The sequence below is a fragment of the Lissotriton helveticus genome, chromosome 6 (assembly GCF_964261635.1).
Source record: "Lissotriton helveticus chromosome 6, aLisHel1.1, whole genome shotgun sequence".
NCBI lineage: Eukaryota > Metazoa > Chordata > Amphibia > Caudata > Salamandridae > Lissotriton > Lissotriton helveticus.
In genome coordinates, this window is record NC_136067.1 from 1,379,834,285 (window position 1) to 1,379,853,248 (window position 18,964).

Consider the following 18,964-nt stretch of genomic DNA (forward strand, 5'->3'; position numbering starts at 1 on the left):
TTCAGTTGTATTTTTTAACAAGTATGATTTCCTTCAAAACTAGATTTTGATGCTAAAGAGGAAAGTGATTGCCAAAATTCAGTACAATACAAACAAGTACATCTTTATTTGTAGTACTTTGTCAAATGTGATGATGGTGAACATATTCTCAAACACTTATGACAAGGGAGGGCTTCGGACTGCTATGGTTTATCAGCCTGAATTTAGAGACCAAAATCTGATCTATGTTGGCAGTCTGGTATAATTCTGGGAAGCCTAAATTTACAATCTTTATTCTCTACCTCTAGACTCGTCGATCCAGTCTTTGGATTCCTATTTACATGCACCTCAGTTTAAACCTAGATTTTAACCTGCCAACGAGCATCCTGGTTACAGGCCTCAATACTCATGTTTTGCATCTTGGCAATATATTTGTTAACATCAATCAATATGCTTAGGCTATGTTATGTTAATATGATTTAATATCATGCACAAGTCATCCCAGGGCTTCATCATCATTAAATTATTTTTTCCAGATTGAGTGTTCAATGTTTTTGAAACTTTTGGAACCATAGAATAGGCATAGACTACCAGGCAGGAAATGATCTAGATTTGAATACCAGAAAACTGACTAACAGGAAGTTTTTCAGTTCAAACAGTTGCTAAAACATTTCTGTAGGTCTAGGTCCAATTGTCCTAGCGAGAGGTTGTCTCTAGAATGTACCTTAGGTTCTCGACTTTGAGAACTGAAAGAAATCTTGCTATGTGTGGATCTGCCCTCTCTGGTGATGTTCCTGAAAGGATGGCTTCTGGTTTACAAACTGATTTCCGATGCAGCCTCTTGGCATGATCAGCACTCGGTGCCCTTGTCTTTCCAACCCCTGTTGGTGAGTATTCTGGCCCTCCTCTTTTCTTTTTGAGGGTTTCTTATCATGCTACTGATCTCTACCTCTAGGTTTGTTTGGCCAGCAAATATAATCTTTGTTAGAACTGGGATTTCTGTTTGGCTAAGGCTTGCGCAAAAGCAAGGCAGAAACCACCACTCTAGACAGGGCAAGGGAGTCACCTAAGGCGTGAATTACATTCTGCGCCAACCTCACCAGCCTAAACACATTATGCAATCTCTCACCAGTCTAAACACATTAGACCCTGCCTCCTAAGAATAACTCACATTTAGGGGTGTAAAGCACAGAGTGAAGTATCATCTCACTAACATGAACCTCCATAATCATAAACCACAGTTTAGAGGTATAAAACACAGGGTGCGCAAAACATACTAAATGCATTACATTGCCTAGCACCACATCACTCTAGTGCATAAATCACATTTAGGGCCTTGCGCCCTATCCACAAACCAGCCCCCCTGGCCAACTGGCCATCCCAAGAAGGGGCTCAAATGTCCTGTGTCCAGAATGTCAGGGCGCGCTGCCAATGCAGTGCCAGTCAGGGGTGCGCCATCTGCGCAAGCCTAAACGTTGCAGCTGCCCACTACTTGCTGGGCAGCTGAGGACAAGAACAGGGCCTAAATGCTGCAGATGGCACTAAGTGCTGCGCAGCTGTGGAAGGCCAAGGTAGGGGCGAAGGGAGTGCGACTCACTCCTAAGTTCACCAGGAACAGGTCCCCTGAAAGAAAAGCCTAAACGGTGCAGCTGCCCACTACTTGCTGGGCAGCTGGGGAACAAAACTGCGACATGGGCCCTCATTGGCCCTCTGGAGCAAAGACTGCGCCAAACCGTTGGAGCCCTCGTGGCTCTAAACAAATAAGGTGCATTTTGGTTGGAGCCACCTAGGCTCTTAAAACAACTGTGCCTCTCGGGGTGCCCTTCTAGGCTCTCAAACGAAGTGGGACATCAGGGGCAAGAACACGGGCCCCTCTAATCGTTGGAGGCCGCTCTGACACAGTGCCTCGCACCGCGCCTCAACACTCCATCTGCTCCCACCAGGAGCGGTAACTGAACTGCCCAATCGTGGGATCCATCCGGCTCAGGACAATGAGGCCGTAACGTGGGAGCGGCCCGCTGTTAGACGGGGCTGCTCAAGACTCGGGTGCCTCGCACATGTGGGCTCACCAAAAGCACCATTTCCTGCAAGTGCCGCAGTCGGCACGCACTGAAACACCCATGGAGTCCCCCAGCCCTTCTCTGACTTACCGGACTGTTCACGGGGGACTCCTCGTTGTCATTGGACGGCAGCACTTCTCCACCCGGTCATGGCGCAGGCCTGTGTGGCTCCTCTCCTCTCACGGGAGCCCCGCGCAGACAGACCTCGTCGGGCAGCACCTCGCAGCATGGCGGGAAGCAGTTCCGGTCCTCCTCCCTACGTGGGAGACCGGCAATGCTCCGCACGGTGCCTGTCTTCCGGGTCGCGCTGGAGCGGCCCGGCAACGTTTCTGCAAAGCAGCTCGGGCTGCAAGGGCGATTTAGGGCTGCATAGATGGGGTGGCACCCGTATTACCACTAATTAACGAGGACGCAGGGTGGACACCTGCTTAGCTCAAACTAAGCAGACTCCAGCGATCACATGCAGGATAGGCACCTGCTAATATCAAAATGAGCGGAGTGGGCACCCGCGCTGCCATCAACAAATGCAGCAATGAGGGGTAGGCTCCCTCAATAACAGGGCAAATTAAGATATAGCGCTTCCCAGGCGCTAGGGGGGGCACAGAGCCCACCAAAAGGCCCCAGAAATGACCTCTACAGCAAGAAGGGTCCTAGCAAAACAGGACACGGCTTCCAGGGCAAAGAGAGCCTCCCAGCCATCCTCAGGCTAGGCAGAAGGGGCCCCAGAAAGAAGTCCTGTAGCAATCCTGGGGCTGGGCAGGGCCCAGGGAGGCAAGCCTTCTCATGGGCCCCAGCAGCAGCACGCCCCTGGTAGATTCAAGTCAGGAAAAAAGAACATTTAACATGAGGTCACAGCCTCTTTTTATACACAGGAATCCTTTGTCTCCAAAGGTACAGGCAAGGGGCGAACCAGATGCAACTGGTTCCTGAGCACTTTGTTTTGCTCAGCCCCTCTGCCTATTCACAGGGTGGGTCAGGGACATCAGACACACCACAGGGGGCGGAGCCAGCATTGTGGAGGGAAAGCCCAGCCCTATTCAGGTCCCAGGTGCACCCCTCCCTCACATTAACATGCAGATCTCTCCATTCACCACCGGGGCAGACCTATCCTGACTCCAGGAGCCTGGCACACCAGCCAGCTCCAGCCAATCACAAGCCAGACAGTCAATTCACAATTACTGCACAGACACACCAACTTCTAGAAGTGGCACTTCCACACTAGACACATTAAAGCCGCACACATCATCGTGCAGCATTCAATCTCCCGAGTTCTCACATACCAAATTCGACCCTGCACTCCCCTCACATCAGGAACTACCATGGTCACACATATTCCCCATGCATTCCTATGGGAGGGCAGGTCACTCTCAACACACATACACAGAGAGCACACACACTTTACACTGGACCAAAGTGAAAAAGTACGCAGAGGCCTAAAATCACCAACACCAGGTTACAGAAACAGGCTAGGCAAAAGCAAAACGTTTCGGGGTGAACCTGCCAAAAGGGCCAGGACCAACACTCTTTATAATATTCCGACTGTGAATTGGGCCGTGATCTCTTTAAAAAGACTAGGGTGCAATAGGGAGAATACACTTCTCTGGATGCATGCCGCATCTTTATGACACTCATCTTGTTGCACTGCTATGGCACAGTTCCAGGTCCCACTAGCTACTGTGTCTTATAGTAAACACAGAAGACATTTATATAGTATGAATATTAGAGTTATTGTGGACAGGTGAGAAACATTTCCATGTATTGTTCATAGATTGTTTTACATTAAAACCTATAATTGGTGATGATCTGAAACCAAAGACAATAAATCAATAAAACAGTCTGATAGATCAAGGGCCTACCATCTGGTTAGAAAAGTAATTGCTAATTTTAAATATTTTTTGCCTATCTCTAGAGACAACTCAAAGTAAACTACTGGATGCAGGAGCTCAAGCGTCTCGTATTGAGGTAAGTAGCATAAGGCTGTGTCTCCAGAGAGCTTGTGCCACGGGTTAACATTTAGGAGAAGGCGCAGCAGTTACAACATGCTTATCAGGTTCTAAGATGCCTTATTTGTTTTATTTAGAGTGCTAATTTCCCGGTTAGCACAAGCGTTATGAAGAGAGACAAACTGAATAGTTTGTTAGAGTTTCTATGGTATATTAATGTTATGGAAAAAGCTCTAGAGCGTGAGTGTGAAATGCTTTTCTGAGTACTCTCTTGACCATGCAGGTATTACAAGGCAGGTTTCTTTGTGTTTGAGATACCAACTGATACATGGATGGAAACAGAAAAGAGTAACAATGTCAACATACCATATAGCAAATAGAGGGGGATTCTGGGACAGCCCTTTGCCTGTGTGGGAGAGCTTCCTTTAAGTATTGGCCTGATGAAATGTTTGTCATGTTTTGGTATCAGTCCAATGCATTTTGTGGTTGTGTATATTTCCCGCTGTTCGAAATTGTTTTGGAGAGTGTTTTAAAAAAAAAAAAATCTTTTGTTTTGCTCTTTTACTGTTGCCATCATTATGGAGTGTATAAAGCTGGGCTAGATCTTGTGAGTGGTTGATTGAGGGGTAAAGTGTCAATTGCTTTGCTCAGTAATTTTTCTAAACTGCAAACACTTGCAGTGTTCAGAGTTTGGCTTTTCTATTCTGACTTTATTTATTATATGGCTTTTGAGAGCCCTTTTTCAGGAGGGGCTGCCTTAGGGAACCTAAGGCCCTTCCATACATGACTGTGATGTTTCAGTGCAGAACCAAGCGCCTTTTTTATGCATTGCCAACGTTTCAACTTGGCCATGTGCCTATTGCATTGTATTGTAATTGCATTTGTATAGCGGTTACTACCCTGATGAGGCATCAAATCGCTTTTTCGACGAGTAGCACGCTACTCCGGGACCCACAGAGGATTAGTGTTGAATTAGTATCGTGAAACATGCAAGAACATTTTAAGTGGTGGATAGGTTAGGCAGTTATTTGGATTCTGAAGAATAGCAGAAGGATAGAAAAGGAAAAAGGGGTTTATATTTATATAGCGCTTGTTACCCCTGATGGGGTGTTGACGCATGCTACTCCGGACACCCAAAAAGGATTAGTGGTGAATTAGTATTGGAATATATGAAAGTAATTTGAGTGGTGGATATTACTCAGTTATTTGCTGTGTGAAGGATAGCTGAGGGATAGAAGGGGAAGAAAGGTTTGCATTCATATAGCACCTGTTACCCCTGATGCGGTTTTGAAGCACTTTTTTGGCAAGTGGCATGCTACTCTGGAACCCATAAGGATTAGTGTTGAAAGTTAGTATGGTGAAACAGGAAATTAATTTGAGTGGTAGATATGTTAGTCAGTTATTGAGAAGGGTTGGGGAGGGGTTAAAAAGGGGAAAAGGTTTACATTTTTATAGCACTTGTAACCCTGATGGGGTGTTGATACGCTTTATTGCCGAGTAGCACACTATTCTAGAACCCATAAAGGATTAGTGGTGAATTAGTATAGTGGATATTAAATTTGAGCTGTGAACATGTTAGTCTGTTATTTTGATTGAAAAGGATAGTGGAGGGATAGAAGAGTGAAGGATTTTTTTCTTCTTCTTTTGTTTTAGGTCATAGCAGTAGGAGTAGGCTTTTGGATGAGTAAAAAGGGTTTTTGGAGGGGAAGAGTCAGAGGGAAGAGTTTAGAAAGGTTTGTTTTGGGGGATCGGTATAGTAAAAGAGGTGTCAGATGATGCAAGGAGGGGTAGAGTAGGAGAGAGTCTAGAAAGGGTTATTTTGGGGATCATAGTAGTGGTATGGGGTTTGGGATAAATGGGAGAGTGGATGTAGAGGATATATTGATAGATTTATAGGGTGAGAGATAAGGTAGTGCATTGGAAAGAGTAGTAGAAAGAAGTTTGAGATGAGTCAGAAAGTTGGGCTAGAAGATATATTGAGAGAAGTGTAGGCTGAGAAATAGGGTAGTGCATTGGAAATGCTAAATTAGAAGAAAGTGATAAATATATAGATCCATAAGTACATTGAAAGTATATAGGTGCATAAAGGAGGTAAGTATATGTAGATTAAAGCTATTGATAGAGGTACAGGATGAGATATAGAGTAGTGCATTGGAGATGTTTTTTCAGGAGAAAAGTAACAGACACACAGATCCAAGTACATGGAGGTACATAAATGCACAATGGAAGTAAGTACGTGTAGAGCAAATATGATTTTTTTAACAACATAATTATTCTACATGTTTATACAAAGCAATACAGAAAGATAGGTACATAACTATAGTGAACATAAATGCTTATATACAGGCCGATATACTGTAAATTTCTGTTTGCTTATGGTGCTTATGTGGGTAAGACTAAATTCTTGAGTAGTTTTCTGAAGATAATATGGTTGTGGGTGGATCTTATGTTGGGGGGGTAATGAGTTCCATACATTGGCTGCTTAAACACAGAAGGATGTGCCACCCATGTTTTTTTTCTTGTATCTTGGGATTTTGAGGCGAGATGCCTCTTTAGAGAGGAGGTTCCTTTGTTGAAAGTGTTTGGTGATTATATTCCTGATGAAAAGCGGTCCCATTCCATGTATTGCTTTGTGAGTGATACTAAGTAGCTTGAACGTGGATCTTCGGGCAACCGGTAACCAATGCAGGTCTTTCAATGCAGGTGAGATGTGGTCTTGCAGTTTGATATCAAGAGTAGCCTGGCAGCCGAGTTCTGAATCCGTTGTAGTCTTTTCATGGTCGTTAAAGGTGATCCGTGGTAGAGGCTATTGGCTTAATCGAGTTTCGACAGAAAAAGGAGACAGTAGCTTGGATTTTGTGTGGAAATCCCAAATGAGGGGAAATTTGTCGCAGGGTTTTTCTAGTGACAAAGCTTGATCTTGCTAGTTTGTCCACTTGGGCATTCATAGATAGTATAGAGTCCTTGGTAATTCCTAGGTTTCTTACTTCCTTTAATACTTTAGGCGGTGATCCTAGTTTATCAGGCCAGGCGGCTATGTATTCTTCCAAGTCTTCATATACTTTTCAGACAGCACAGCTCAGAAACTGAAAGGTGTAACCTCTGCTCATTGCCAACTATAACTTATGCTGTGAGAAATGCTGAGTTATTGATATACATTGTACACAGTGCAAAATGCATATAAGCAGATGCACGGTTCTCCGTTGCATTTTTATAACAACCATATTCATGTACAAACATAGCAAAATTCACAGCAAGATCATCCCAACCGCACTTTATTGGCCCTTTTTTTTTGCAACCTGCCTAGCCCACAAGTGACAAAGAATCAAAAAGAATGAAAAAATACTCTGTTGCTAATAGTCTCTGTGTATCAATTGTTCCAACATCAGATGAGTACACAGTGTTACTTTGTGTTACTGATGCAACTACAATAAACATGTAGCTGAGTAATGTGAAATGAGGGAGCAACAAAATATTTCAAAAGAGGCCAAAACATGAATTGCTTAAAGGTGTATTGAGAGTGATGTAGCTGGGGAAATGTTATTTTGAATGAAGCGCAAAAAACAGCGAGTGCAGGTATTAGAAAATATATTATTAACTTGAGATGCCCCTTTAATTCACAGGGGCATATTTAAAAAAATGTGCGGATTACGCCAAATTTGGCAATGCCGCGCTCCAACATTTTTTAAACACAGGGATGTGCCATATTCACAAGAATAGGGCACACCCCTGTGTTTCCGCTAGCGCAAACAAAAGCTGCCTAGCATCAACGCAGGCAACCTGCCGCCCTGTTGCAAGGGTGCCTGCGCTGCAGAGGCGATTGTTTATGTACAAGAAGAGAGTTTCCCGCACATAAACAATCAATAATGGTGATGTGCTCTTTCTATATGTGTTGCAGAATGCGTTTCCACAGGTTTAAATTTGGCCATTAAAAGAGCAAAAATCAAGGAGCTATGAATTAAATGAATAATTTCTACTTGTATCGCAATTCTAAGTCCAGTTATTCCTTCTCGTTCATTTTTGGCGCTGGCTCAGCCTTGGAAATTAGGGGCAGTGTCAAAATGCAATGTGTGTTGAAATACTGAGGGGCATATTTACAAGCCTCCACCGCCAGCACAACGTCACTGGCTGTGATGGCAATAGGGGCTTTGCCTTATTTACATGGCAGCGTTAAACCACCTAACGTGGCTTAACGCTGCCTTGTAAATAAGGCACCCTTTCATGCTGTACTCAGCGTGAAAGGGGAAGGCAATGGGTGCTGCGGTGGGCATTCCACCGCCACGCCCATTGATTTTGACGTTGCCCCTATTTACAAGGGTGGCATAAATAAGAGGCAGCCTTGCAAATATCAAGGACCCCCTGTAATTGGATGTGATTTCTGGGACAGGGTAAAACATACAATGAAAAACAACAATCCCAGGCAATATGTGACAAAAGCAATGTGAAGAATAAGTTCAGGAAAACATTATTAAAAAATCATACATTTTAATTATTTCAGTAAATGATGTTTACATTTAAAAACAGCAGTCAATGACTGTCATTAATACATTTGAAATTCATTGCAAAATCAACAATTTGGTACAAATAACGATGGTTTCTTCGACGCGCGTTTCGACACTGGAGGTGTTTTCGTCAGGAAATAACCATCAAACACAAAAATTTCTAAAATCCAAGGCAGTAGAGCAACCTCCAGTTCTTGAGATTATTGTCGCTCAAGCATATAGCTTTAGAGCAAAATCTTGTCGTGAGGTGTAATGCTTTAGAAATGTGGTCGAATATTTAAAAGGGGCAATCGTTGTTTGGAGAGACCTATCCGTGTCGCTTACAAACGAACACTGAGTGTGTGTTCATTAGTTACGAAAACAAGCACTCTGGTGTATTCGTTGCTAAAACGCATACGGATAAAATGCGGAAATAAGTAACGGTCCCACAGGGATGCAGTGGTGACGGAGGCACACTGCTGTATTTATGGATAAAACGCATACGGATAAATGTGGAAATGAGTAGCGGTCCCACAGAGATGCAGTGGTGATGGAGGCACAGTATGGGAACCTGGGATTGGCTCTTGAGAAAAGTGTGCACTCTTTAGGGGCAATTTAAGCCTCCTTGACTCTGTCAGTGCGGGGTCAGTGCCGATTTGACCAAGAAAAAAACAACTTTTGTTTTCTTTAGTCACACTGCTTTTAAAAGCAGTGGGGTGGAGCTCCTCCGCCTTGGCGGAGCAGCCCCCACTGAACTCATGATACATTGAATTCTTTATCACATAAATCCATTGTATATCAAAGCAGGCTTTTAAAAAATATTTTAGTCAGGATTCAAAATGCAAGCCAAACCTAATGGCTATATCATGGTTCGTTTAGCTTCCTTAACAAAACTATATTCAAATGGGCTGGAAAAATAAGCATTGCTATTAAATGTATCATTCCTAATGACTATGATGAATATCCATAGTCTGTGATCAGCTTACTTCTCAGGTAGAGTATCCATGGGACTCTAGAACAAGTATAAGAGATACATTTTCTGTCTTCCAGAAGGGAGTGTGGTATATGGTGGTCCCTCGATTGGATCCTCCAGTGTTGAATGATTGACTGATGCCCTCTTTTGGTATCCTCACAGAAGCCGCTGGGATCTGCACAGGATAAAATCCAAAATAGATGTCTTGTTCCTTATGGTGGCCAACCTGAAAGGGTAAGTGGAAGGGGTGTGAGTGAATGTGGGATGCGAGTAATTAACAAACTGTCACTATTGTCCTCTGCCAGTAGACCCACTATAAGCTCAATGTCATCCTTAGTCCCTGGGTCATGCTTCATAACAAAAGACCCTAGTTTCCAAAGTTATCATTTGCATGCGCCCTCAACATGGCTTCAATGCCTTTTTATTATCAAATCAAATTCAAATTTAAAAAACATTATTTTCCCCAGATCATCCTCCTATCTACTAGCTAGCATATTCCCTGTAGATGTCACATTGATCCTTCCTAACCATATAGGCATGCTTCATACTTAGGCCATGCCTCCCACTGCTCCTTGTTAGCCAACTACTACCTTTTCCTGTTTTTTCCCGTCATTTCTGGATGTAAGGTACAGTTATCCCTCTCCAAATCCTCTCTCATCTAACGCGCCTTATTCCTCACATCTTCACCAAAATGGATGTAGAATAGAACAGATTAATCAAACAGCAACTATTGGTGATGGTGACTCTGAGGTCCATTTTACCATCAAGAGAGGATATTTGTACCATAAATCTACAGAATGTATATTTGGAAAACCAGGCTCCTGAGCACTCAAGAGGATTTCTCAGATCTAGATTGGTCACAGAGCATTAATTGAAAGTTCTCTCTTTCGGCCTGAGATTGACGCTTACAGTCCTCTTGATAGAGACAGTGCATGTACTTGTGAAAGGATTCAGGGCCCGATTCACAGAATGAACTTAAGACTCAATCCTAAACTTACTACTATTTTGGTATTCACAGAATGCACTTACTACTTTTAGCATTCACAGAATGAACTTACTACTTTTGGTATTCACAGAAGTTAGGATTTTGTCTTAAGTTTGTCTTAAGACAAACTTAAGACAGACTTAAGACAGACTTAAGACACACTTAAGACAGACCTAAGACAGACTTAAGACAAAATCCTAACTTAAGTCTGTCTTAAGTCTGTCTTAAGTCTTTCTTAAGTTTGTCTTAAGACAAACTTAAGACAAAATCCTAACTTCTGTGAATACCAAAAGTAGTATGTGCATTCTGTGAATACCAAAATAGTAGTAAGTTTAGGATTGAGTCTTAAGTTCATTCTGTGAATGCCAAAGGTAGTAAGTGCATTCTGTGAATACCAAAATAGTGGTAAGTTTAGGATTTAGTCTTAAATTCATTCTGTGAATCGGGCCCACCTTATCTAAAATGTCAAACTGGCTGTCTATTTTGAAAAAGATCAAGGAAAACATTCTAGTGCACCCTAATGTGCCAGGGTTGTCATTGACTTGTGATCTCTAATAATACCACCACCATTTGAAGCACTGTTAAAGATGTTCTTTTTGAAAACATTACAATTGCATATCAACAGAAGCATAGTGCCATAGATATAATAACCCTCCTATGACCCTATTACATAGAGGGCGCTCTTATCCTTTCAGTAGGTGTGCTGTGCGCAAACAGGAAAAGTGTGCTCTTTTATGAAGGGACAGCGGCGAACTTGTGGTGCAGTGGGGGCAGCACATTCAAGTGAAATACAGAGTAGCTGTTTAAACATTGCTCCCTGTTTCACTATGCAGGTGGCAACCCACCTGCACTTTTAAGAGGGATTATATATCCCTTTGTAGAGAGCCCCTTGAAGGCGGGTGCCTTGCAAGGGGTTGACTGGGAGGGGCCCTTAGGAGAGTGCGCCACTGTTTTGTGGCGCACTTTCAGTGTGCCTCCTGACAGCTTCTTTGCCTTTGCGTCTGTGTACATAATGCGGCATCGGTGCAAAGATAAAGAGATTCCCTCATTTGCATGGGGTCCACACCCCAATACACATGAGGGATCGCCCTCTAAAGATAGCACTGTCGCTACATGTACGCAGGTATTATGGAAGGATCCGAACAAGCATCTGCAGCCCCTTATGAAAAACCAAATTGCCCTGGGGGTGCACAAAGTGTGTGTGCAAGCCCGTTGCACCAAGGGGCTGCTTTATGTAACACGGCTCATGGTAGTAATAATCCAAAACCGATAAATATATATGCAGATAAGCATTTAGTTTCCCACAATTGAATTAAGCTGCTAAATTAAGTTAAAAAACACAGAGTAGTCAAATTCAGAGAGCATGGAACACAACAAAGACCTGAGTTTGACAGAACAGCATAAACGAAATATAAGTATTTATTGCAAAGGCCCCAAAGTGTTTAACAATGAAAAATTCTGATTGAGCATATATAAGTAAAGTATTAACAATTGTGGAGGAGAAAGAACTGTATCTTTGCCCCAAAACTAAGGTAAAATGTGGTTAGGAGGTATATGGGAGGACTATTGAGGGGAACAGGAGGGAAGGTAAGAAACGGATAGAATAGGTGTGAACAGGGCTTTAAGTGGGACGAAAAAGCTGGGGGGTCTCTGATAGGGGTGTGATTGCCGTAATTAAGGGCGTGGCTTAAAACCCTTAAGCTAAAAATCTGTGCTCAGCATAGTGTGCTGCCCCACTGGTATTTTGCTGCTTCTGTCCATTCATCCAGATATTTAACACAACAAGTATCATTACACCTACAACAAGCCAGGACTATTGACATTGTCAATGGTTGTAAATTGCATAAGATAAATCACCAACAACTATGACTTTGTTGTATATAATATTGAAAATGCTACTGTTCTTGTGGGTGAGGTTGTGGCGTAAGTCTAGAGCTGCCGACTTTAGAGCTGAGAAAGTGGGTTCGAGCCTGACGTCGGCTCAATATCCTCTGATTCAACAAATGAATATGTCCTTGTGTAATGCAACTGGTACTCATGTTTAGTTTAGTTTATTTGATTCAGTTCTCTTGCGAGAACAACACATTTTTAGCAATAAAATTACAATTTTGGTTTTAAAATTATCTATCTAATACAATTTTAAAAATGATTTAAAAAGTTATACACTTGGATACACACAAATTCATTGGGTGGAGCGTTGCAAAGGGTAATCAAATTCTGAACAGAATTTATATTACATTTGATTTTGATCGGTGTTATGTATCTGTTCCTGGCAGCGACAATAGTCGGATTTGGACAGGCAAAGAGAACATGTTCTAGATCTTGCACCCCACCTTTACATAAGCCACAGAGGTTAGACCCTCCTCCTTTTGGCAACCATTTAATAGTGTATGATCTTAGGGGTAGTATCCCAAGTCGTAGTAGAATAATACTTCGCCTGACTCCATGATTTAGATTAAAAAAACATATTGTTGCGTTTTTTTTAAAACGATTGTGTCAGCGTACTGATTGTATGTTGAGAGGACAGAGCAATATTGCTTGCAAGGGTCATGCTTAACCTGGGGGTAAGATGCTTCAGGCATAGTTTCAGTTGGGCTGGTGACCAAGATTTTAGCATATCCAAAGTCACAGATGATAATTTGAAAGCTCTGCATACGTTTTTTAAAAACACATACTTCGGAGAGTCTGGGTCAAATGTTTCAGTTTTTAACAGAGCTTGTAAAGTTCCTTGATCAGCATGGACCAGGTTATATGCCCATCTAATTATATTTGTGATCCCTCTGGAAAAAGAGCTGACTAATGATAGTTCGAGCCGGAGAGCTTGAACCGGTACAGCTTGCGGCATCCTGGTTAGTTTCCGCAGGATTTTCTCTTCTTTGATAACAATTTGTTTCCATTCATTGATTGGAATATGTTCTATTGCATATGATAGAACAGCTTCAATTTTAGAGCTATAGACCTGTGTCAAAGAAGAGAAGTGTCTTTGACCGGTGGAGGTATATAATCTTTGGAGGGCTCCTAGATGGACGCCTGCTTTTCGACCCATTTTTTGCAAGTGAGGCGGGTTGTGCAGGGACTGGGTGAAAATTCTCCCGAGATATATATATTCTTTTACAATTTCTTGTGGATTTCCCCCCAGTGTCCAGTTATATTTGACATGATTCTTCTTTCCTGTGAATGGTACTATTTTTGTTTTGGTGACATTTGGGATTAAATGATTTTCTCCAGTATATTTGGTAAGTGCCAACAGATTTCTTTGGAGCCTAAATGGGGTCAGGTCTAGAATCACTACGTCATCTGCGTACATCAAACAGTGGATTTTAAAATTTGCAATCTTAGGTGGAAAATTATTTACCTGATTAAGGTTTTCCGGTAGGTCGCTCAGATATAAGGAAAACAGCAAGGGAGCTAGTAGGCATCCTTGACGCAGACCATTTAAAGTTGGTATTGGACTTGTAAGGCCCTTCTCTCTCCCCATTTGGACTTGGCACCATGTCCCAGAGTGCAATGAGATTATTAGGTGAAGAAGATTTTGAGGGATTCCCATTTGCTGCAGTTTTTTCCAAAGTTTGTCTCGGTCAACCCTATCAAATGCGGTCGTAAAATCAACGAAGGCTGCATACACTGCCTTCGACTTTCTGATCACGTATTTTTCTAGTAGTGTTTGGAGTACTGCGATGTAATCTGTCACCAAATGTTTGGATCTAAACCCGGCTTGGTTAAGTGGAATAGAGCCGGTAGAGAAGGCCCACTCTTTTAGATGGTCTAGAACAGCAGCAGCAAAAATCTTCCCGGTTGCGTCCAGAAGAGCGATCTGGCAGTAATTGCTTGGGAGCAGCCTGGAGCCTTTCTTGTGTATTGGAATAACAATGCTTCCTTTCCAGGACTTTGGGTTTTTTCCTGTTCTATATATTTATTTAAAGAGGCATGCTAAAAGCTGACTCCATTCCTCTGGGTTGTTTTTTAGGACCGTAATTAGAATTTGGTCTGGACCCATTGCAGCCGATGGTCTTGCCTTTTTTATGTAGTATGTGAGGTATGAAAGTTCCTATTTTTTGCCTTCGTGTAATGGCAGTGTTTATCGTGGAATATCTTATTGGGCAGAGGATTATCTAAAAAAATTCCCTAGAGTGTCATTGTAGATCAGGTTACTTGATAGCACATTTCGAAAGCGTTCTTTTACGCTTTTAGAGGGAAAGCGTTGTTTATGGGACATTTAACATGACAGATATAGAAGGTGTGTAACGTTGTCTGTTGAAATAACTTCACAGCATGCTAATGACAATTCTTTTGTTGTTTAACATTTTTAGAAAAGAACCCCTGACGAAGGGCCAGTCAGGCCCGAAATACATGGGGTCAAGCTTTTTCACAGTTGCTAAATGTACTGGGAATTTCGACATGCTCTATACAATAAAAATCATGGAACATTGATTAAACTGGCTTACGATGATTCTTTCATCTTACATCGTGTGTTGCATCCTGGGACTGATATTACCCATATCAGCGATGGCTATGTTATTTACAGTACATTGCCAGTGTGTGCTAACATGTCCCTCAAGCTCTTTTTTTCTGTGGGAGAACAGGAGTTTAGGCATAGACAAATTTCCACTATTCGGAATACGCCAGTGTTTCTGGATAATTTGGGAGACCAGATTAGAAGCTACGCTATAGGTTGTGATACAGATAGGTTGTGATTCTTGATTTTTCTGTATAGAGCGTGTTTCCAGCAGGGCATCTCTATGGTTGTTTATGGTTGGTTAATGCTAATTTTTTAGCTTGGGCCACCATTCATCTGGGTAGTTCCTGGATATCAATTTTTCAGTTAGTTGTTCTGCTTGTTTCCTGCAGTCCTTTTGTTCGGTACAATACCTGATACTCAGGAACTGTCCGAATGGTAGATTCTCTTTTAAATGCCTGGGGTGAAAGCTATCAAATTAAAGGAAGCAGTTTTTTGTTGTGGGTTTCAAATGTGCATTGGTCTTCAAAGTGCCGCTTTATACAAAAATATTCAGATCCAAAAATACTAACTCCTTTTTTTCCCATGGTGTGTGTGAACTCCAAAAAAGTATTTTGATCATTTATCCATAATAGGAAAGCATTGGCTGTAGTCTGGTTGCCTTCCCAAATTAGTAAAATGTCATCAATATAGCTCTTCCAAAGTTTGATGTGTTGAAGAAAGGGGTTTGCTTGATTGAGGATTTTATGAGTTTCGAGATGATGTACATAGAGTCCTGCTACACTGGGGACGAAGATATTCCCCATACTGGTTCCATGCTGTTGGAGGAATAGCATATCCTTGAAATGAATTTATGAGAAAAATTCAACTAACTGCACCTTGTTATAACCTGTCAGTGGCATAACACAAAATGAAGGGGCCCCTGCAGAATGTGATGAAGGGCCCCTGAGTCTCCCTTATCCCACCAATATTAATTGCTCTTTGGCTGAATGGAGGATGGCAGAAGGCCTGGGGCCTCCTGCACCGCATGGGCTGTAGGGGCCTGTGTTTTGGGCCTGGCTGTGGCTGAGAATGAATGAACATAGGAGTACACCTATGATGTCCACACTACAAAAAAAGATCTCTTCGAGAAATTACTCCACACAGGTTCATGCAAATCTCACAACACTAATGATGTTTAGCAGTCAGCTCAGTGGTGGCCAACCAAATAAACCTCACTTGCTATGGCCACTAAATGAGGACTGTAAGTTGTCCAGAGGACACACAAATCAATCCTGGAGCCTTTAATCTCCAATTCATGACTTTTAGCACATTAACTCTCTTCCAGAGACGTGTGCTCATTTCACTTTCCCTTCGTTTTAATTCCTATCTCTTTAAAAAAGTACAACCTACTGTTCACCTTTGAACTTTATAATGGAGATATTTTAAAAACAATTACCATCCCTGGCCACAAGATGTCCTAGTTTCCAAAAAGTTGGGAATTGAGAGACGAAAATATCTGTAAGTTATGGTTTCACGACCCTTTCAATTATGTTTTCACAACCTTTTGTCAGCTTCTTCACTCAAAAATAACATCAGATCACATTCCCCAAATTGAGCGTGCACTTTTGTAAAAAGAACAGCCTTTTTACAAAACTGCAGATTTTGCGACTCTTTTGCAAAATGCAAAATCCTGGAGAGTCTGGTTGAGTATTTCAAAAGTTTATAAACTTCAAATATTGTTTCAGCAAGGTAGCAAAAGCCACTGACCCATCCTTTACAATGCAAATTTTACAAGATAGTCTTCCTATTAGAGGTCACTTCAGGAAGAACATTTGAAGAGATTGATTAGTGACAAAATCAGAGACACAAATAGAGTGTGGACAGATTATTGTGTCAAAAACATTGAGGACAAGAATATCAAGTAGGTAAGTGCAACTAGGTAAATGTAAATGTACTATTCTTAACTCCAGATCTACGTACCTTGACGATTGATATATAAATCGTCAAGGTACATATATGAGGAGTTATATGTAGCAAAACTTTACTTACCCCTAGAAACTGATGTACATGATATTCTTGTCCTCTATATTTTTGAGATGATATTCTGTCCCACAATATATGTGTTTCTGATATTTTTTCCAAATGCAAGCACTTTCAGGTCAGGCGTGTACAAAGAAGTGCCATATGAACATAACTCCATGTATAGGTACCATACTGATATCTACATCTTAAAGAATTGTAGGTGTTAGAATAATAATAAGTCATCTAAATTACATTTTATATACTTAATTATCAATATTTTAGTTAATAGTTTTTCTACTATATTATGGTAGCGCAATATTAAATTTGTTATATTCTGACAAACAAAGTTAGGGGTGTTTATTTGTGGGCATTGAGGAAGTGTGGGTCTCATTACTAAAGGCTGCGCTAGGCTTCATCTTGTCTGAAATCCCTTTTGTCTTCTTGTCAGCTTCCTGTATTGCCTCCTGGAACCACCATGAGACAGAGAAACTTCTCAATGTTATACAACCCCACACACCATATTGATGGGAGAAGATTGGTAAGAGTAAGGGTATTTTAATGGATATAAAGATGCTGTGTATCTGAGCCTTTCAGTAGCCATCCTTGGATGTTATTTGCAGTTCTCTTACATTGAATCTTTCCTAAGTACAATCTCATCTCCCAACCCTTGCTTCCAATCCATAACTAAACAGTCCAGTCTCTACACAATCCCTTTTCTATAATTTCTTGTCAGCCTATAATACCGCACCATGTCACTAAGATTTCCTACCAGTATTTACCCTTTTCCTCTTTTGCATATTTAGGAGGTCAGAAACCGCTTCGTTTCTGCTTCCTTGATCATCTCTCCCATTGCATTCCTCACTTCCCCTACCAACCATTGTAGAGTGAATAAGTTTAGTAAAAGTGACCGCTTCTGATGGTGATTTTACAATGCCTTTGATCAGTGTGGTGCCTGATAAGGCTTGTGATCAAACGCAGTACACCTCCATTTGCCCAGAACAGGCTAGAATTTCATAGGTACTGCAGAAAGAAAAAAGGGATCTCAAGGACAATCAAGTCAACAGGGTCATTATACAGGTTTGCAGTCGACCTTGCCATAAACCCCTCAAGGACCTTGTAGGAGGGCTCGATATGTTTTGGCTAACTTAATTTACCAAATGAACATTTTACGATTTATATGCACATGCTCCTCATACTCTTCATGAGACTGTATTGGGTAGAAAATATTGCCAGTTAAAAGACATTATGTTTGTGTTTGACCTCAATGACATCAACACTACCAACATCCTCGACAGCATGAACAACATCTGACTAACCCAACTCGTTCATGAACCCATGCACACCGCGGGACTCACACTAGACCCAATCTTCATCTCCAGTGACTGCATCAGGTACAGCCACACCACAGAACTCACCTGGTCTGACCGCTCCATCATTCACTTCACCATCACCAGCTCACGGACTGCTGACCCAGTCTGCCCAATCCCCCCACTACAGCTGAAGCAAAGTCTTAAAGGACACATGGATCAATACCCTCAACATCACCCACCTCATGTCCTCCAACAACCTAGACCAGAACGTCAGAAACTGCACCAACAGCTTCGCTCCCATTGGCAACAACCCACAGAAAGTTCACTAAGTATGCTAGCTGGAACACTGAAGACCTCCGAACAACTAAACAACAGCGTAAACAACTGGAAAGTAAATGTGCACCAGCAAGGACACAACCAACAAGACCAGCTTCAACACAACCCTCAACCTCTACTTCAGTCAGTTGAGAGAATTGAAGAAAAAAGCCTTATCCTCATGCATTGAATCAAGCACTAATAACAGCAAACAACTCTTCAACAGTGTCAAAGAATGCTCCAACCCCTCAGCTGCAACAAACAACATTACCCCCGCACAGGAATTCTGCAACAACCTTGCAACGTCTACAAATACTTTAAACGCTAGCCCAAGGCCACTGACTTCTTTAAGCAAAACAGCAAAACAACAACCTCGCTACCACCACAGACATCCGACTAACTGAATGGGGACAGCTCCCCCCACAGGACACTGCCTCCATCATGAACTCGGTCCATTC

General features: G+C 42.0%; 1 protein-coding gene and 1 long non-coding RNA gene across 10 annotated transcripts in view; one reads left to right on the forward strand and one right to left on the reverse strand.

The window, feature by feature from the left end:
• The window catches only part of LOC144763503 (uncharacterized), a 556,338-nt gene that overhangs the window by 23,188 nt on the left and 514,186 nt on the right, over positions 1-18,964 (forward strand). For all 9 annotated transcript variants that reach the window (XM_078649154.1, XM_078649147.1, XM_078649152.1 and 6 more), the window contains 3 exons: positions 3,949-4,001; positions 9,599-9,670; positions 17,330-17,419. In XM_078649154.1, the coding sequence (XP_078505280.1) occupies positions 3,949-4,001; positions 9,599-9,670; positions 17,330-17,419 (215 nt within the window). The remainder of the gene's footprint in view (positions 1-3,948; positions 4,002-9,598; positions 9,671-17,329; positions 17,420-18,964) is intronic.
• The window catches only part of LOC144763504 (uncharacterized), a 179,277-nt gene continuing 168,778 nt past the window's right edge, over positions 8,466-18,964 (reverse strand). The window contains exon 4 of the long non-coding RNA XR_013596228.1: positions 8,466-9,662. This is a non-coding gene — a long non-coding RNA (uncharacterized LOC144763504). The remainder of the gene's footprint in view (positions 9,663-18,964) is intronic.